At 33.2% G+C, this 21872-nt stretch overlaps 1 protein-coding gene across 10 annotated transcripts in view; it reads left to right on the top strand.

The window, feature by feature from the left end:
• Nucleotides 1-21872, top strand: part of LOC146368659 (M1-specific T cell receptor alpha chain-like) — a 62742-nt gene that overhangs the window by 14768 nt on the left and 26102 nt on the right. Inside the window, exon 1 of one of the 10 annotated variants that reach the window (XM_084912334.1) lies at nucleotides 4870-7128. The exons of 7 other annotated variants lie outside the window; for them this stretch is intronic. In XM_084912334.1, the coding sequence (XP_084768460.1) occupies nucleotides 7026-7128 (103 nt within the window). In that variant the 5' untranslated portion in view covers nucleotides 4870-7025. 2 more of the 10 variants (XM_084912332.1, XM_084912335.1) reach the window with 2 other exon arrangements.

Genomic DNA, 21872 nt, shown 5'->3' with positions numbered 1-21872 from the left:
CAGTATGACGTTTATTACTAAAGACAGATCGGATTAAACTGTTGTTGCTGTTCCTTTCAGTGCATTTAGGCAAAGTTTTTACTGCAAACGTTTTTGTGATATAAAAGTACAATAAAGTACTTTTATAAAGTAGTTAATAATTGCAGAGAATGGCTTATCTCCAAAATTATTGTTGTTATTTGGAGTCAAGGTGCAGGTTTGAATACGTCTATAGTTCTATATTTTTGCACTGAGGCTTGACACTGTGTGACATCTGGCTCTGCTGTTAACAAGATCATCTTTGGCAGCAGCACTAAATTATTCATTAATGACAGTAAGTTTAATTCTGTTCTTTCAGTGGTGAAAAACTGAGTACATGGAACAAAATACTTTAATTAATTATTCAGAGTATTAAAAAACCTACAAAGTGCAAAAATATTTTAACATCAGCATCTTAAATGCAGCATTTTCATGTAAAGTACCAAATGTAAAAACATGGTTGTGTGGAGTCTGTTTAGTTTGTCACTAGTTTTGGTCTCAGTGCTTCATGCTGTGTGAATACTGGAGGTGTAGCTAAGATCATCTTTGGCAGAGGAACCAGTTTACTCATTGAACCCAGTAAGTGAAAAATGTAATTACATGTATTATTGTAAGCTGTCAGCTAAACTGGTCTTCCACAGGACCACTTTAAGTGAAGTTAGTTCCAGTTAAATATATATTTACAGCCATTTGTGAAGTTTATGAATGAAAAAAAAAAAACCCATCTAATCTTCTTCTAATAATAATAGCAATAAAAAGGAAAACATAAAAAATAAAAAGGAGTTTATACAATAGATTAAAGATTCAAAGTGTTTATTGTCATGTGTACAGAGGAAATAGTATTTCTCTGTGCAATGAAATTCTTCCTTTGCTGTCCAAACACAAATGCCAAGTTAGGCTGAAGGAACAAGATAAATAAGGATAAAAATAATTAAAGATAAATAAATAAGTGCAAAAATAAGTAAGTGAAGACAAGTGAGGTATGCAGATGTCGATGTAGATGGATGTACAAAGGAGCTTAATGTGCAAAATGAACTTAATGTGCAACAACATACTCAATAAAGTGGAAAATAACAGACTTATCTCCAAAATAATATCAGGAGTTAAGGTGCAGGTTTGAATACGTCTATATAGTTCTATATTTTTGCAGTGAGGCTTGACACTGTGTGACATCTGGCGCTAATTTTAACAAGCTCATCTTTGGCAGCGGCACTAAATTATTCATTAACGACAGTAAGTTTAATTCTGTTCTTTCAGTGGTGAAAAACTCAGCACATGAAAAAACATCAACTTTGTTTATTCATTCAGAGTATTACAAATTCTACAAAATGCAAAACACCAAAGAAATATTATGATTACTGCTGATATTTAAATGTAACTTTAATGCTTTGTATTAAAATATACAAACTTTCAATTTCACTGTAATTTAAAAAGCAGCACTGCCCAGAAGAATTGTAGAAAAGAACAGATGAGAATGGCTCATCTCCCAAATTATTATTATTATTATTGTTATTGTTGTTGTTTTTGGGTTACGGTGCAGGTTTGAGTAGGTCTGTGTAGTTGCAGATTTTTGCACTGAGGCTTGACACTGTGTGACATCTGGCTCTGGTTTAAACAAGCTCATCTTTGGACGTGGCACTAAGCTTTTCATTAACGACAGTAAGTTCAGTTCAGAAACGAGTTTTTCTTACTTACACATGTACAAGCAGACATGATGCTTGGAGGCCAGGGTTATCTTGTATATTTGATGTGCACGCGCAGCTGCTCCTTGATTTATATCCAGACTTATTATCTTAGTGAAGAATACAAACAACACCAAAGTAACAGAGTAATATAGTAACTATTAGAGTAACATTGTAGTCACATTATATTCAGACTCTTTTTAATCCATTTAAATGGGATTAACAATATTTTTAGGCTGTATTTGTAAGTAAGTCAGGTTAATGTGCTGAGGCTGCAGACTGTGGGACATACGGCTCTGGTGTTAACAAGATCATCTTTGGCAGTGGCGCTCAATTATTCATTAATGACAGTAAGTTCAATTCTTTGGTTTTAGTGGTGAAAAACATGGATGTGTGAATGGAGCCTGGTTTAGTTTGTCACTAGTTTTGGTCACAGTGCTTCATGCTGTGTGAATTCTGGAGGTGCAGCTAAGATTATCTTTGGCAGAGGAACCAGTTTACTCATTGAACCCAGTAAGTGAAAAATGTAATTACATGTAAACTGTCAGCTAAACTGGTCATTTGAAGTGAAGTTAGTTCAGGTTAAAAACAACATTTACAGCCATTTATGAAGTTTATAAATGAAAACAAAAAACAAAAAACAAAACATCTAATCTTCCAATAATACAAACACTAGGAATAAAAAAAAGGAAAACACAAAAAGGAGCTTATGCCATACTCAATAACATTAAAATAAACAGCTGTTGAAACATATTTTCAGTGTTTTAATGTTAAATATATTTATGCATACATCTATATATTTCATAAATGCTTGGCTCAGTTGATGCTGGGTTTGTGTTATGCAGTTTCATGTTGTGTGACTTCTGGGCAAAAGCTGTTATTTGCAGCAGGAACCAGGTTAACCGTTGAACCTGGTAAGTTCTGATACAACTTAAAATATTATTTATATGGAAGTTTTTTTTAAAGGAACTTGTAACAAAACAACAGTAGGTGAAATATTTAGAAAATGACACACAGCTGTTTTTCAGTATGATTTTAGTGATTAGACAGATGACTTTCAAACATTTTTAAGGTGCTGTTCCTTTCACTGCATTTAAACAAAATCTTAGTGCATACTTTGGCTTTTTATGAGATAACTCAATAAAGTAGATAATAATAGACTTATCTCGAAACTTTTATTATTTTTTTGAGTTACGGTGCAGGTTTGAGTAGGTCTGTGTAGTTGTAGAGTTTTGCACTGAGGCTTGACACTGTGTGACATCTGGCTCTGGTTTAACCAAGCTCATCTTTGGACGTGGCACTAAGCTTTTCATTAATGACAGTAAGTTCAGTTCAGAAACGAGTTTTTCTTACTTACACATGTACAAGCAGACATGATGCTTGGAGGCCAGGGGTATCTTGTATATTTGATGTGCACGCACAGCTGCTCCTTGATTTATATCCAGACTTATTATCTCAGTGAAGAATACAAACAACATCACGGTGAATGTAAATCACCTCAGTGATGCAGAACCAAAGTAACAGAGTAATATAGTAACTATTAGGGTAACATTGTAGTCACATTATATTCAGACTCTTTTTAATCCATTTGAATGGGATTAACAGTTTTTAAGGCTGTATTTGTAAGTAAGTCAGGTTAATGTGCTGAGGCTGCAGACTGTGTGACATACGGCAGTGGGAACTACAAGGTGATCTTTGGCAGTGGCACTCAATTATTCATTAATGACAGTAAGTTCAATTCTTTTGGTTTAGTGGTGAAAAACTGAGTGCATGAAAAAACAACTTTAATGAATCATTAAAAATCCTACAAAGTGCAAAAACAAGTTAACATCAGCATCTTAAATGCAGCATTTTCATGTAAAGTATCAAATGTAAAAACATGGTTGTGTGAATGGAGCCTGGTTCAGTTTGTCACTGGTTTTGGTCTCAGTGCTTCATGCTGTGTGAATACTGGTACAAATAAGATCACCTTTGGAAGCGGCACCAGCCTGATGATTGAACCCAGTAAGTGTATGAAAGGATCACCCAGAAACATTGTTATTACTGCTAATCTTTGGACTTTAATGGATTGTTATTGAAAGATACACATTTATAACGTCACTGTAATGTAAACAGCAGCACTGCCCTCCAGAAGTTTGTTCATTTGTAAATCTTTGAGAGCAAAGCAGAGACAGATTTTATCGGCTTTATCGATTAACTGAAAGTGAAACCTTGTTAAAATGTAGCTTTAAAAAGGTCATGATGACATTGATGTTTCCACTTCAACTTTGAAGTTGATGTTTTTGGTTATTTTTTGGTTATTTTGGAAGCACTGAGTGTGTCAGGTTTATGCGCTGCAGCTTCATACTGTGTGGCATACACCAGTGGTGGCAACAAGATTATCTTTGGACGTGGGACTAAACTCTACGTTACTGACAGTAAGTTCAGTTCAGTTCTTTTAGTGATGGAAACCCAAGTACATGAAGTATGAAATAATATACATCATCAGTGCACCTTAACTGATGATTACTCACAAGTAGAACATAAAACAAATGTTCAAAAGTTTTTAAAATCAATATTTTAATGGTGTATAATAACTAAACAGCAGGTCAAAGGTCACATAATGCAGTTTGGATGAGTTTATCACTGTGTTTTGGCTCTGCTGCTTCATGCTGTGTGAATACTGGAAGCAGGTTCATCTTTGCAAAGGGAACCAGATTAAATGTTGAGCCCAGTAAGTAAATCTAACATTCATCATTTAATATATCAATACTTGCATACATACATATGTCTGTGCAAACTCACTTTAAATGTAGTGAAACCTTTAAAGACATCCACTAAACCAAATGAGAAACTAGTTTATTTGAAAACATTAAAATAAGCTGAATCTGTGCATGTTGAATGTGCATTAAACAAAGACACATCAGTGCAGTACAAACACGTCTAACTTACATCTACTGCATATTTCAGCAAAGAATGTGTTTATTAGTTTAATTAAATGTAATTATTTAGACAAAAGGATTCAATATGAAACTAAATCAGTATTAACGAATAAACACTGTCAGTTTGCTGCAGTCAGTCAGGTTAATGTGCTGAGGCTGCAGACTGTGGGACAAACACTGGTGGGAACTACAGGGTGATCTTTGGCAGTGGCACTCAATTATTCATTAATGACAGTAAGTTCAACTCTTTTGGTTTAGTGGTGAAACACTGAGTGCATGAAAAGAAAAAAGACAAATTTTATTATCCAATCAAAGTATAAAAAATCATTCAAAGTGAAAAAAAAAAAGTCAAATCAACATCTTAAATTAAATTTAAAGTTACAATTTACAGACAGGATTTTCATGTAAAGTATCAAATGTAAAAACATGGTTGTGTGAATGGAGCCTGGTTTAGTTTTGGTCTCAGTGCTTCATGCTGTGTGAATACTGGTACATATAAGATCATCTTTGGAAGCGGCACCAGACTGATGATTGAACCCAGTAAGTGTATGAAAGGATTACTAAAAATTATTTTCATTACTGCAAACACTTTGATTAATGTTAATGCTTTTTATTGATAGATAATGCAAACAGCAGCACTGCCCTCCAGAAGTTTGTTATTTTGGAAATCTTTGAGAGCAAAGAAGAGACAGATTTTATCTCCTTAACCTAACTTAATCTTGTTAAAGATTTAGCTTTAAAAAGGTGATGATGACATTGATGTTTCCACTTTATTTGGGCAACTTTAAAGTTGATGTTTTTGGTTATTTTTGAAACGCTCTATATTTCACCAAAGAATTTGCTTGTTAGTATAAGTAAATGTAATTATTTAAACAAAAAGATTTAATATAAAATGAAACAGTATTAATGATTTTCACAAACACTGTCAGTTTGCTGCAGTCAGTCAGGTTAATGTGCTGAGGCTGCAGACTGTGGGACATACAGCGGGAGTGCAAACAAGGTTATCTTTGGACGCGGCACCAAACTATATGTTAATGACAGTAAGTCAGTTTGTGTTTCTGCATAATAAATATGTTCAAAGTGTTAAAACTCAATGCAAATACATCTTGTAAGTAATTTAAAGTATATATTTATAATATACAAGCAATAGTAGGAAAAACTCACTGCAGGTTTTTCTATGGACACATAAAATATGTAAGATTACTTTGATTGAAACTTAAATCCAGTTCCCTTCAGTAGAACATCAGACAGCAGAATAATATTTTACCTTTTGTTTGTGAGTTAAAGAGGTTTATGAAACCAAAGTTGTTTTCCTTCATATTTGTAAATAAGATGCAGATCTTGAACAATGACAATTACACAATGAGAGTTAACTGTTGTGTTACAAAGTTGTTCTGAGTAGTAAAGGGCCACTGCTGGGTTTTTGTTGTGTAGCATCACATTGTGTGTCTACTGGGAATCAGTTTAAGCTCCTTTTTGGAACTGGAACCAGATTACTGATTGAACCCAGTAAGTACTGCTATTGATAAATAATAATAAGTTTGTTTGTTAAGGAAAGGTTGCTATAAAAATACATACAAATAAAACCTTATTTTAAACTTATATTAGCTGAATATTCTTCACCAGTCTCACATGTGAACGGCTTTGAGTTTGTGTAACAGAGTTTCACTGTGTGTGACTCAAAATACAAACAAGCTCATCTTTGGACGTGGAACCAGATTAACCATCCAAACCTGTAAGTTTATTGTTCATGTATATGAGTGCAAATAAACCAATAATAATCTAATAAGCAACAAAAGGATAGCTGCAAAATCTCTGACCTCCAATTGTTTTGTAGAAACTGAAAAGTGATTAAAATGTAAAACTAATGTTTAAGTTTAAGTTTGCACTAAACTGAACAATTTTACATCAATTTGACAGAAAAACCAAACACTCGTACAAAAAGCTCATCAGAGTCGAATTTATTCTCTGAATGAAGTTTGATTCAGTTTGTGTGAGGGAGCTTCATGCTGTGTGAATGCTGGCTTACAGAAACTTACCTTTGGAAGAGGAACCAGACTAAATATTGAACAAAGTAAGTAAAAAGTAAACATTTAGAATCATATTTTTAATACAAAAGCAGGTTACGCATGAAATTCCCTGAAGATGAAGCAGATATGTCAGTGTCAGTGGCTGAAATGCTGAAATTTGAACATTTGTCAATTTAAAAAGAAATCTTACCCAAAGCACATTTACTTTGAAACACAAAAATAAGACACAAAGATACAAAATAAAAGTGGATGTTATGACTTTACACAGTATTTCTACTAAATATAGATGCATAATATAATATATAATATAAAATAAATACAGTTTTAACATATCGTCACTCTGAGAGTAGAAAAAGCATTTCTAAAGGCGTCTGATGTTACATCACAGTTTATGTGCTAGAGCGTCATGTTGTGTGAAAACTGGAGGTGGTTATAAGATCATTTTTGGAAGTGGAACCAGATTAACCACTGAACCCAGTAAGTGCTGATATATGTTTTAATGGTTTAGCATGAAATATGCTTAGAAATTGTTTTTACCTTTCAAACAAACAAACAAACAAACAAACAAACAAACAAACAAACAAACAAACAAACAAACAAACAAAACAGTAGCCCAGTTTGTGTGTAGTTGTGGTATTATAATAATCATTTTTAAAAGTTACAATTTGAAGTAACTTGAATGGAATTGATTAAAAAAATATAATGTTTGAAAATCTTTTTAAAAATAATTGAGTAAATAAACAGTAAGTCAGCAAATAGTAATTCAGTAAAGTCAGAAAAAGTTAACTGTGTTTAAAGAAGGATGAGTTAGAAGACAAATAAATAAAGTTAGTTGAGTCTTTTCATTCAAATTGTTTTAACTGTACTTGGCTACAGTCAGTTACTGGTTTGTGTGCTGGTGTGTCATGTTGTGTGACTAATTCAAACCGGAATAAGCTGATCTTTGGAAGAGGGATCAGATTAACAGCTGAGCCCAGTAAGTGCTTTGACATCGATTATAATTATTATTTATATTATTATAGAGATGCCTCTGAAAGCAGCACTGAGTGCAGTTTATCTGTAATAAATTCAAACCATTGTTAACATCAATTAAGTACATTTACCTTTACTGTAGAAACACTTTAGTACAATTGCTTTTCATGAAACTGTAAAATGTTACTGGTTTCTATGTGTTTGGTTCAGTTCCTTACTGGGACTTTGTGTAATGGGGGTTCATGCTGTGTGACAACTGGTGCAAATCAGTATAAGATATTCTTTGGCAGTGGAACCCGGCTAAACACCGAAGCCAGTAAGTTTTCATATTAATAATAATAATAGTAAAACCATATAACCAGTAATATAACACTGTTGTTAGGTGGAAAACAAAATGTCATCGTATTTGCAGGATAAAGTATAGTCACTCATATATATATTATAAAGGTTTTACTCAATGAATTTGCATTAATCTTCGGATTAAAAAAACGAAATAAATATATGAAATTATTATTTTTTAAATAACACTAAAATAGATCCACAGCTAATTTATTTGATGGAGTTCATGTTGGGTTACTACTATAAATACAATTTTTTTGGAGTGTGAATCACACACTTCATAATACAAAATCTAAAAAAGCTCACATCTTAATATGAAAAATTTAATTTTCTATATTCTGCAAATACGGATCACAGAGTTTATGTTATGAAGCTTCATGCTGTGTGAATACTGGCAATGCTTATAGGATCTTGTTTGGGAGGGGGACCAGATTAATCATTGAAACCAGTAAGTAATTATATGCAGTGGAACATGATTTTATTTATGTATTTATATTTAAATATGGATCATCTTTAAATGCAGTGCATGCTGATGAACTGATTGATTAAAACCTGATTATACGTGAATCATGACCAGCATCATCAGTGTAATCATGTGAGGTCAAATAACACAGCAAAATGTAAAAACATGTGAGAGGATCTCGATGATTTAATCACGTCTGAACATTAATGTTTAGAGTTCACGTCTCAGTTCTGATCTTTAGCTCTGCTGAGTTTGTGTTATGGAGCTTCTTGTTGTGTGACTGGTACAAGTCAGAATAAGATCTTCTTTGGGAGAGGAATCACATTGACTGTTGAATCCAGTGAGTAAAAGAAATATTTCATATAAATCAGAAACTATATCACACCTTATTCTGAGTTAGTGTTAAAGTGAAGCTTTAACGTCTCATCTGAGTTTTATCAAAAGTACAATAAATACAGATTGTTTGACTCTTATCTTTGACCTGAATAAAGAATTTAATGATATAAAATTACTAATTTTAGTATCAGCTGTACATCATAAATCTAAACTTGCAGATTTTTACAGTAGTTATTTTAATGAAAACATCAACGTGTTTGCGAAACATGAAAATCCTGTTTAGTTTAGCTGTTTGTGTTACTGAGCTTCATGCTGTGTGAGTGTTGGTGGAACTAAGATGACATTTGGACGAGGAAGCAGATTAATGATTGAACCCAGTGAGTACTGTTATTGATTATAATCAGTGTTAAAATGACAACTGTATATATAAAATAATTAAAATAACAACTTAATCACTGGAACACAAACAAAACCTCAGTTCACTTTGAAATTCTATATACATATGATATATTTGATGGAGAGATTTTATAATAACAAATCTGCAAATGCATTTGAATATTGAATAATCTGACACAGTTCATGTGACAAAAATGCAGATCACATGTTTCCTTTTATGGACTCACGTCAGCAAGTCAAACATATAAGATATAATGAGCTCTTTGAAAAAACATTTCCAGTTATTTGGTGTCAGTATTAGAAATGGACTCTTAAGGCTAACGACTGTTCTGTTACACAGAACGCTTGTAACATGAAAACAACAACAACAATTGTAGAAGATAAAAATCAACAGCACCCAGCTAAAATATTTATGTAAACTCGTAAGACAATAAATTCTGTAAGAGATATTTTTTATGAGCTTCCTGAGTTGAGTCAAAGTCAGTGGTGAGTTTGTGTTGTGGGTCTTTATGTTGTGTGACATCTAGCAGTGGATACAAGCTTATCTTTGGAAGTGGAACCAGATTAATTGTTGAACCAAGTAAGTAACTTGACTCAGGTTCATGAAGGAAAATCAGAAAATATCAAGCTGAGAAACTGAAAATTTAATTAGAATATATGGTTTTGTGTTTGGGTGCTAAAAGTCAGGATAAGATCTTCTTTGGAAGTGGAACTAAAACTATCATTGAAACCATTTGAATTCTGATATTTATGAAAATCAGGGTTAATATAGCTCTCACCAAACCAGAAATGTATAACACTGTTGTCAAGCGGAAAACTTCAAAACATCAAATTTTCACAAATTAAGAGTTTTTGTTGGATGTACATGATGCTGTGGTGTAATAACAGCTCAGAGAGCTAATAAAGGTTTAAGCTGATTAAGAAGTACTAATCTATTAATAACAGGGGAAAACTAAAATGAGTGTTCTTTAGAAATAATCTGAAATACAAAAGTGAATAAAGCTCAAATCTTAATATTAGAAATTTGATTTCCTTTATTTTACAAAGATATAAGTGGATCACAGTTGGTCACATGCAGAGTTTATGTTATGAAGCTTCATGCTGTGTGAATACTGGCAATGCTAATAAGGTCTTCTTTGGGAGTGGGACCAGATTAATCATTGAAACCAGTAAGTATTTATATGCAGTGGAGCATGATTTTATTTATGTATTTATATTTAAACACAGTGCATGCTGATGAACTGATTCATTAAAAGCTAATACATGTGAATCATATCTTCAGTATAATCATTTTACTTTAATGCACATTATCATGTGAAGTCAAATCACACAGCAAAATGTAAAAACATGTGAGGTGATGATTAAATCAAATCTGAATATTAATGTTTAGAATTAACATCTCAGTTCTGATGTGCAGCTCAGTCCATCCCTTTGCTGAGTTTGTGTTATGAAGCTTCATGCTGTGTGAATACTGTCAATGCTAATAAGGTCTTCTTTGGGAGTGGGACCAGATTAATCATTGAAACCAGTAAGTATTTATATGCAGTGGAGCATGATTTTATTTATATTTATATTTAAACAATGACCATCTTTAAACACAGTGCATGCTGATGAACTGATTCATTAAAACCTAATATATGTGAATCATATCTTCAGTATAATCTTTTTACTTTAATGCACATTATCATGTGAAGTCAAATCACACAGCAAAATGTAAAAACATGTGAGGTGATGATTAAATCAAATCTGAATATGAATGTTTAGAGTTCACGTCTCAGTTCTGATCTTTAGCTCTGCTGAGTTTGTGTTATGGAGCTTCTTGTTGTGTGACTGCTGCAAGTCAGAATAAGATCTTCTTTGGGAGAGGAATCACATTGACTGTTGAATCCAGTGAGTAAAACAAATTATATAATTATATAAATCAGAAACTATATCACACCTTATTCTGACTGAACATAGTGTTCATGTTAAAGTGAAGCTTTAACGTCTCATCTGAGTTTTATCAAAAGTACAATAAAAACAATCATTTGTTATCTTTATCACATTATTAACAAAGAATTCACTGATATGGAAATGAATGTTCTTCATGTCAGCTGTACACCAAAAATCCAAATTTGCAGATTATTAATTTTTCTCACACAGTCGTTTTTTTGCTTGTTTGTTTTGTTAAAGTAAACTATGCAGCTAATGAAGCATGAGCACCATGATCCATTAGCTGGTTTGTGTTATGGAGCTTCATGCTGTGTGAAAACTGGTGCGACTAAGATGATATTTGGACGAGGAAGCAGATTATTGATTGAACCCAGTGAGTACTGTTATTGATTATAAATACAAAATATTTAAAGCACAACTTAACTGTATTTAACAAATCAATATGATTAATTTGGTAAATGTTGAGAAATAATTCGTAACATTTATATCAACATGCAAGAGCATAAATTCTGTAAGAGATATTTTTTATGAGCTTCCTGAGTTGAGTCAAAGTCAGTGGTGAGTTTGTGTTGTGGGTCTTTATGTTGTGTGACATCTAGCAGTGGATACAAGATTATCTTTGGAAGTGGAACCAGATTAATTGTTGAACCAAGTAAGTAACTTGACTCAGGTCCATGAAGGAAAATCAGAAAATATCAAGCTGAGAAACTGAAAATTAAATTAGAATATATGGTTTTGTGTTTGGGTGCTAAAAGTCAGGATAAGATCTTCTTTGGGAGAGGAATCACATTGACTGTTGAATCCCGTGAGTACAAAAGTGTTTAATATAAATCACAAACTAAATCATACCTTACTTTTTTAGAGTTACATACTAAATCCGAAATACTAAAAATAGACTTTTAATGCTTCAGTAAATGTGAATAACATATTTAACACTGACTGAACATAAAAATCATCAGTATACCAGTAATACCAGTTACGTAAATATATATGCAATAATGATGGCAGTATTTTTAATAAACAAATGTCTTAAATGAGACAAAATCACTGTTGATAAATGGAGTTCACCAGTGCTCAGTTTGTGTTGCGGAGCTTCGTGCTGTGTGAATGGAGCTGGAAGTAAGATGATATTTGGGAGGGGGACCAGATTAATTATTGAACCCAGTAAGTACACACCAAAATATTCCAAGTAATTAAATTTGTGATTTTATATGCACAAAACATCATGTTGTATAATAAAAGAGAAAAATCTGTAGACATTGAAATTAAGTAATTAAGTAATTATATGCAGTGGAACATATTGTATGTATTTATATTTAAATCGAATCATCTTTAAATGCAGTGCATGCTGATGGACTGATTGATTAAAACCTGATTATACGTGAATCATGACCAGCATCATCAGTGTAATCATGTGAGGTCAAATAACACAGCAAAATGTAAAAACATGTGAGAGGATCTTGATGATTTAATCATGTCTGAATATGAATGTTTAGAGTTCACATCTCAGTTCTGATCTTTAGCTCTGCTGAGTTTGTGTTATGGAGCTTCTTGTTGTGTGACTGGTACAAATCAGAATAAGATCTTCTTTGGGAGAGGAATCACATTGACTGTTGAATCCAGTGAGTAAAACAATTTATATAAGTATATAAATCAGAAACTATATCACACCTTATTCTGACTGAACATAGTGTTCATGTTAAAGTGAAGCTTTAACGTCTCATCTGAGTTTTATCAAAAGTACAATAAAAACAATCATTTGTTATCTTTATCACATTATTAACAAAGAATTCACTGATATGGAAATGAATGTTCTTCATGTCAGCTGTACACCAAAAATCCAAATTTGCAGATTATTAATTTTTCTCACACAGTCGTTTTTTTGCTTGTTTGTTTTGTTTGTTTTGTTAAAGTAAACTATGCAGCTAATGAAGCATGAGCATCATGATCCATTAGCTGGTTTGTGTTATGGAGCTTCATGCTGTGTGAAAACTGGTGCGACTAAGATGATATTTGGACGAGGAAGCAGATTATTGATTGAACCCAGTGAGTACTGTTATTGATTATAAATACAAAATATTTAAAGCACAACTTAACTGTATTTAACAAATCAATATGATTAATTTGGTAAATGTTGAGAAATAATTCGTAACATTTATATCAACATGCAAGAGCATAAATTCTGTAAGAGATATTTTTTATGAGCTTCCTGAGTTGAGTCAAAGTCAGTGGTGAGTTTGTGTTGTGGGTCTTTATGTTGTGTGACATCTAGCAGTGGATACAAGATTATCTTTGGAAGTGGAACCAGATTAATTGTTGAACCAAGTAAGTAACTTGACTCAGGTCCATGAAGGAAAATCAGAAAATATCAAGCTGAGAAACTGAAAATTAAATTAGAATATATGGTTTTGTGTTTGGGTGCTAAAAGTCAGGATAAGATCTTCTTTGGAAGTGGAACTAAAACTATCATTGAAACCATTTGAATTCTGATATTTATGAAAATCAGGGTTAATATAGCTCTCACCAAACCAGAAATGTATAACACTGTTGTCAAGCGGAAAACTTCAAAACATCAAATTTTCACAAATTAAGAGTTTTTGTTGGATCTACATGATGCTGTGGTGTAATAACAGCTCAGAGAGCTAATAAAGGTTTAAGCTGATTAAGAAGTACTAATCTATTAATAACAGGGGAAAACTAAAATGAGCGTTCTTTAGAAATAATCTGAAATACAAAGTGAATAAAGCTCAAATCTTAATATTAGAAATTTGATTTCCTTTATTTTACAAAGATATAAGTGGATCACAGTTGGTCACATGCAGAGTTTATGTTATGAAGCTTCATGCTGTGTGAATACTGGCGATGCTAATAGGATCTTCTTTGGGAGTGGGACCAGATTAATCATTGAAACCAGTAAGTATTTATATGCAGTGGAACATGATTTTATTTATATATTTATATTTAAACACAGTGCATGCTGATGAACTGATTCATTAAAACCTAATATATGTGAATCATATCTTCAGTATAATCATTTTACTTTAATGCACATTATCATGTGAAGTTAAATCACACAGCAAAATGTAAAAACATGTGTGAGGATCTCGATGATTTAATCACGTCTGAATATGAATGTTTAGAGTTCACGTCTCAGTTCTGATCTTTAGCTTTGCTGAGTTTGTGTTATGGAGCTTCTTGTTGTGTGACTGCTACAAGTCAGTACAAGATCTTCTTTGGGAGAGAAATCACATTGACTGTTGAATCCCGTGAGTACAAAAGTGTTTAATATAAATCACAAACTAAATCATACCTTACTTTTTTAGAGTTACATATTAAATCCGAAATACTAAAAATAGACTTTTAATGCTTCAGTAAATGTGAATAACATATTTAACACTGACTGAACATAAAAATCATCAGTATACCAGTAATACCAGTTACGTAAATATATATGCAATAATGACGGCAGTATTTTTAATAAACAAATGTCTTAAATGAGACAAAATCACTGTTGATAAATGGAGTTCACCAGTGCTCAGTTTGTGTTGCGGAGCTTCGTGCTGTGTGAATGCTGGAGCTGGAAGTAAGATGATATTTGGACGAGGAAGCAGATTATTGATTGAACCCAGTGAGTACTGTTATTGATTATAAATACAAAATATTTTAAAGCACAACTTAACTGTATTTAACAAATCAATATGATTAATTTGGTAAATGTTGAGAAATAATTCGTAACATTTATATCAACATGCAAGAGCATAAATTCTTTTAAAGATATCTTTTATGAGCTTCCTGAGTTGAGTCAAAGTCAGAGCTGAGTTTGTGTTGTGGGTCTTTATGTTGTGTGACGAGTGGCAGTGGATACAAGCTTATCTTTGGAAGTGGAACCAGATTAATTGTTGAACCAAGTAAGTAAAGCACTGACTCAGGTCCATGAAGGAAAATCAGAAAATATTAAGCTGAGAGACTAAATTTGTTTTGGAAATGGGAGCAAATTAGAACGCAGGCTTCCTGATTTTGTGTTTGTCTTCATGTTGTGTGACTATTTGTGGTCCTGTAACGACACACTGTTTGGACAGAGGTCCAGGTGTAACAGTTTAAATGACATCACATGTATATTAACAGAAGGCTGCTGAGTTTGTGTTGAAGGCCTTCGTGCTGTGTGAATGATGGCAGTCGAACAAAGCTAATGTTTGGAAGTGGAACCAGTTTAACCATTGAACCCAGTAAGTATTATGATGATGTGTTTTACTTAAAAACAAAAACTCAAGAACAGTAAGAATAAAATGAACAAATCTAGAAAAATCACGTCAGAAACATTTAAAAAAGACAAAATTTAAGAATTAATATATATTTGTTGCTTAAAAAACAAGATGAATAAGAATTATCAGCTGTAAAAAATGTGCTTTTTAAAGTGTAGTTTAGCCCCGTTATTCAATGCTGAGTTTGTGTACTGGGGCTTCTCATTGTGTGAATGCTGCTAATAAGATCATCTTTGGACGGGGAACCAGATTAACTATTAATCCAAGTAAGTCTTAGTATTTTATGTTATGCTAGATGTTGATGAGAAAAGGTTTAAATTAACTTCAGAAATCCACTGATTGAAAATCTATGATTATGAATATTAGAATTGAATATTTAAATCAACACCAAATGAACAATCTGACAAAAAAGAAAACATGAAACAGTTCAGTGCAGCGCTGCCATCCAATGACAGAATAGTCATAGAATAGTCTTTATGGTTACTGAAAGACTTTTTACTTTTAAAAACAACCCTAAAATCACACATCTGCATAATGTGTGTGTTTGAACAACCACAGCAGAAGAACTAACTGTCATAAAATAAAATAAAATTAAGATTAAGTTTAGATAAATTATGTTGGGACGTTACAAAGCTGCATCTCTAAAATAGAAGCAGAAACCTTTTAAAAAATAGACACTAATTAAGAATGAATGTAAATTTGTTTGTTAGAAAAGAGCATCGAACAGTGTAATTATTAATGGTGAAAAATTCAGTTACCCAGTGTTAGTTTGTGTTAGTTTGTGTTAGTTTGTGTTATGGGGCTTCATGCTGTGTGAATGTTGCTGATAAGATCATCTTCGGACGGGGAACCAGATTAACCATTAATCCAAGTAAGTGTTTAAACAAAGGTCATATTAGACAACAGTAGCAGCAAATATTGTAGTTCACATTAATTTAATTAATGTGTGATGAACAGTGATGAAAATGAGGAACGGGATTATAAAACTGACAAATAAAAGAAACATAAACAGACTGAATATGTGAATACTGATAAAACATGGTTGTTTGACAGAAATCAGGGGAAACGATGTAACTACTGCTATGTTGTCTTTGTCATTCAAAGACATTAACTAAGAATTCCTGTATTCAGTAAAGAAAACCACACAGTACTGCATATCAGATTTACACTAAACATCAGAATTTATATGTTAATAACTGTTCTGGTTGGTTTGGCGATGCTGGCTTGTGTCTTCGTGTTTTCCTAATAGTTTGTTTGAGATGATCACAGCTGAGGTTTGTGGCATGGAGCTGTGTGCTGTGTGACTGTTAGTGGTGGGAATAAGATCACCTTTGGAAGTGGAACAAGATTAATTGTTGAATCCTGTAAGTATTAAAAGCAAGATAAGACATTAAAAGTATGAATTTAAATGGACAATGGCAGTGATGCTCTATTGCCTCATCTGAGTCTCATTAAACCATCATAGAGTGAAGAAATATTCAGTAATACTTTTAATTTCATCACATAAATACCTGTACGAAGGATGAATCAATGCCATGTTAATACTATGAAAATAACATAGCAGATCATTTTTCTCATAAAATAGTTATTTAAAGAGAAAATTGTCAAATATGAAATTCATGTTTTCCAAAGTTCAGCACGACTCAGTGTCAGGTTGGTGTTATGGAGTTTCATGCTGTGTGAGTTTTGGTGCAGCTAAGGTGACATTTGGAAGTGGAAGCAGATTAATCATTGAACCCAGTGAGTAATGATGTTAATTATGATCAGTGTTAAAATGAGAACTGTAAATACTTTTAAACAGCTGGAAACCAAAGAAAAACTCAGCTCAGAGTAAAACTTCCATATAAACAGCGTATATAGTATTTAATGGGTCATTTCATTAAGAAATTAATAATTTTAATAATTTTAATTTTAACTATTAATTAATATTTAATAATTATACAAACATATGTTCCCAATGTTATCAATTTATTCTGATAACATTGGCATTGGCCCATGAAAAGAAATCACTCAATCAAAAAGGAAATAATACAAAACATGTTGATTAACCATTGAACCCAGTCGGTGCTGAGTTTGTGTTGTGAGTCTTCCTGTTGTGTGAAGGATGCTGGTGGGTTTAAGCTTATATTTGGAACTGGAACCAAACTAACTGTGGAACCCAGTAAGTACAGAGCACACTGTTGTTTTCATATGAAAAACGTGCGTATGTGGAACTGATTCAGATCATTTATCATCTGAAAGCCAATGATATGCAGACAGTAGATCAAAGTGGCATAAAATAAGAATAAAGTTAAGAAGAATGGTGTGAAGTCAGAAACCTGCAATTCTGCCAAACAGTGATTTAATCTTTCAACATGAATCATTGGAGACGTTTGTGTTATGAAGTTCTTCATTGTGTGACTGGAGGAGGTGGATATAAGCTAATGTTTGGAAAGGGAACCAGATTAACCATTGAAACCAGTAAGTAATATAAGTAAAGTTGTTTTTTAACAAATCATCACTATATTAGGATACAAACTAACAATGAAATAATAAAACAGACTCTGAGAAACGTCAGTCTGAAGTTCGACCTTTGCTGTTTCACACAAAACAACCAGAAAAAGTCAAATGTGATTGAATCTGAACTCCAGGTTCAGCTTTTGGCTCCTGGCTCTGGTTCACTGGTCACAGTATGAACTGTGTGTGAAACCATGTTTGCTGTGGAGCTTTCAGTCTGTTTGGTTCTCACTGATTTTCTAAATTTTGGAGCGTAAAAGTTTAAAAAGACTTTTTTACAGTTCAGTTTTTCTAAAAATGCTTCCATAATAATTACACACAGGAACTTCATAATGAACTTTCTGCCTTAAATTACATTATTTTACAATATCAACAACTGTGCTATTTATTCAGATGAGTCAGATGAATTAATAATATGAGCGGCATCACTGTTAGTTGTGTAGAGTTTGTGTAGAGGTGTTTCCTGTTGTGTGTATACTGGAAACAAGCTCATCTTTGGGTCGGGAACTAGGCTGAGCGTTGAAGCCAGTAAGTCCAGTTTGAATTCAAAATGAACTAAAACAAAATATTCAAACATGTAATTATTCACGCAGCAACTTCCTGTTTTCTAATAATAAGTCCGGCGGACGACACAAAATAGGAGCCATGTTTCTATCGCCCTGTTCTCTCATTTATTACTGCTTGTTTCACCTCTCATTGGATATTTCTAATTCAGACTTAAATATCTAATAACACAAATGCAAATTTAAATCCTGAGATGAAACTGTGTCAGAGTTATTGTTGAGGGGAGCTGCACTGTGTGACTGGAAACCAAAAAATACTTATTGCTGAGGGAACTCGGCTTTCTGTTGATTTGTGTGAGTATGATTCACTGTAATCCTCTAATTTCATTATCCAGGACCCGTCTGACTGTACGTCACACATTTATAACTGATTAATAATACATTTTAATTGAATATATGTATATTTCTTCTAGATTTATACAAGCATGCTTTTATAGCTCCAGTTATTGTTGAGATGATTTGAACTGTGTGACTACTTCCTCAAACTGGAAAATCATGTTTGGAAAGGGAGTCGAGCTGACTGTGGAGAGCAGTGAGTATCAAACAAAGATCATTTTTCTTTATCGACTCGTGTCAGCAAGTCACAAATGCAAGATGTAAAGAGCTCTTTGAAAAAAACAAAAACATTTCCAGTTATTTGGTCTCAATATTAATAATTGATTCTTAAGGCTCAATAATCAATTGTTAACATAAAAAACACAACCAGCTTGTAATAACATCAATTATATGAGATTTTATCTTTCTGAGAGGACTCAGAGTCGGTGCTGAGTTTGTGTTGTGAGTCTTCCTGTTGTGTGAAGGATGGTGGTGGAGTTAAGCTTATATTTGGAACTGGAACCAAACTAACTGTGGAACCCAGTAAGTACAGAGCACACTGTTGTTTTCATATGAAAAACGTGCGTATGTGGAACTGATTCAGTAATGTTAGGCTTATGTACTTTTATTTTGAAAATTGTCAGTCTTTAGATGAGTGTGGAAACAAAAGATCCTAAAAAAGAGAATTTTAACTCTTTTAGTTTTACAGAAATAAACAGATTAAACATTGAAATCAGTAAATACGAGCACAGCACGTTAATATTAGACCAGCCTAACAGAAACATTGAAGAAGTAAGTAAAACCATAACTAATAAACAGCAGTGCTGAGTTTGTGTTAAGGGTCGACATGTTGTGTGAAGGATGGTGGATTTAAGCTAATGTTTGGAAAGGGAACCAGATTAACCATTGAAACCAGTAAGTTCTCTGATCCTGACCACAGATATGTTATATCCTTAGAAGCCAGTGACACATATGGTTTATTAAAAAACGATATTTTAATTTTTAGTATTAATTTCTTTTTATTTCTAAGCAAACAGGAGCATTAGGAAATACAAAGGAGAAGAAACGGTGTTTCTAAAGTCAGCTTGTTGCAGTTATTCAGTGTTCAGTTTGTGTGTTCGGGCTTCATGTTGTGTGAACGCTGCTGGTAAGATCATCTTTGGACAGGGAGCCAGATTAACCGTTAATCCAAGTAAGTGATCAAGAGTAACCACAAGTATTGTTAGGATCGTTAATATTGTCTAAATAACAATAATGATGACTCGTGATAATCAAGCTGACGAGTTTGATTGAAGCACCGACACTGAAGTGTTTAGTCTGAGCCCAACGAGACGTTTGTGCTGTGAAGCTTCATGTTGTGTGAATGCTGGATATAAGATGTTGTTTGGAGGAGGAACCAGATTAGTCGTTGAAACCTGTAAGTAATGATATGAATTCAAATCAATATTCAGGGGCTCAGAAATGGTACAAAGAAAGTCAGACCGCAATTCAGCTTTTCTGTGGAAGTGGAACCAAAGTAAAAGTCCAGTTCATTTATCAGTAACATCGTTGCTATGGGGATTTTTTTTAAAGAAGCACAGACAATGATTAACATGATGATTTAATGAGAGTTGATTGAAATATTTGAAAAGTATATTTGTGCTTCAGGAGTCCATCTCAGCAGCGTTTCTGCAGAGCTGCACTGATGGTGTTTTAGCACTGGCGCTTTGAACTGTGTGAATGTTAATAAGATTATTTTTGGAGGAGGCACAAAGCTACATGTTGCTGCCAGTAAGTTGAATTCATTTTAATCTTAAGGTTACTTGGTATCATTAGTGTACATATGATTAAATATATCACATATATAAATGTTTAAAGTAGAAGGAAAGTCAGCTTTTGTGAAACTCCGTCACTGAAAAATAAATCCTGAGGATTCAGACAAACAGAAACTTAATACAAACGATATTTAAATAGTTTGAGCTCCAAACATGTTCGCTGCATGAAGAATGAGAACAATGATGGATGTTTGAAAGGACTCTGGTAGTTTTTGTTCTGTGGGTCAAACACGTGAGTCTGACCGGCCAAACTCCATCAGCCACACATAATATACACGTTATTCAACACATATCACTTTAATATTTCATCAAGTTCATTTATTATTAAGTGAAATGAAATCTCCAGAGTTCTGTTCTTTTTTAACAGTTAAGTCTTTTATTAGAAATGCAAAATCTTCAACTGCAGATTTGCAAAGATATAAAAAGATCCATCATGAAATTCAAAGGTTAAACATATATTTTCTATTTATTTATTATGTTATCTGGTGTGCTGGATGACGTCAGCTCTGTCACTGTGAGTTTGTGTTTCTTATTGTGTGGAGAACAGAAACAACAAGCTCGTCTTTGGAGCAGGGATCAGACTGAACACTGAAACCAGTAAGACCAGTACAATAAACCATGATCAGAATAAACTGAATATAATGACGATGCGCTTTACGCTGATAAAAATCAAATAATGAAACAACACTTTTTATAAATGTTAATCGCAGTGACTTTAACGTCCAATCCTAATGATTTCAACTGACTTTGATAACAAAATTAACGTTCTGTGAAGAACACAATGAAAAGTTTTATATTTTATTTTTATCATTTTTATTAACTGAATTTTCACTGGTAAATTAAAATCTAAACTCTATATGTCGATATACGTTACACAGACAACTGTAGCTCTGTTTGACCCGTCTCTGCGTGGAGTTGTGCTGATATCTTTCACTGTGCGTCTCTGACTGGAAGCTACAAACTTGCCTTTGGCACAGGAACCAAAGTAATCGTAGAAACGAGTGAGTATCTCTGTGCAGTAAACAGCTGCTGTGTCAAACATTTAGAATTAACGGGGCAGCGATGCGTGACATTCAGCTGCTCCAGTGTTTCATGTTAACAAACTGCCAAATTCTTTGATCAGTCAGTGAATAATTATTTGTAAGAGTCCAAATATCAACTAAATGTATCAGACATCAGGGGAAACACACACGTATCCTGACACATGGAACTGTGAGCTCGTAGTTGTTGTTGAGCGTAGGCGCACTGTGTGACTGGAACTGGAAACAGAAAAAGCGTTTTTGGCGAGGGAACTCGGCTGACTGTTGAAGTGTGTGAGTATCATTTCTGTTAT

This window comes from Perissodus microlepis, chromosome 18 (assembly GCF_051167445.1).
Source record: "Perissodus microlepis isolate ML-2025 ecotype Zambia chromosome 18, ASM5116744v1, whole genome shotgun sequence".
Taxonomy (NCBI): domain Eukaryota; kingdom Metazoa; phylum Chordata; class Actinopteri; order Cichliformes; family Cichlidae; genus Perissodus; species Perissodus microlepis.
The sequence above is the reverse complement of the archived record's forward strand: the minus strand, read 5'-3'. Positions and strand labels throughout refer to the sequence as shown.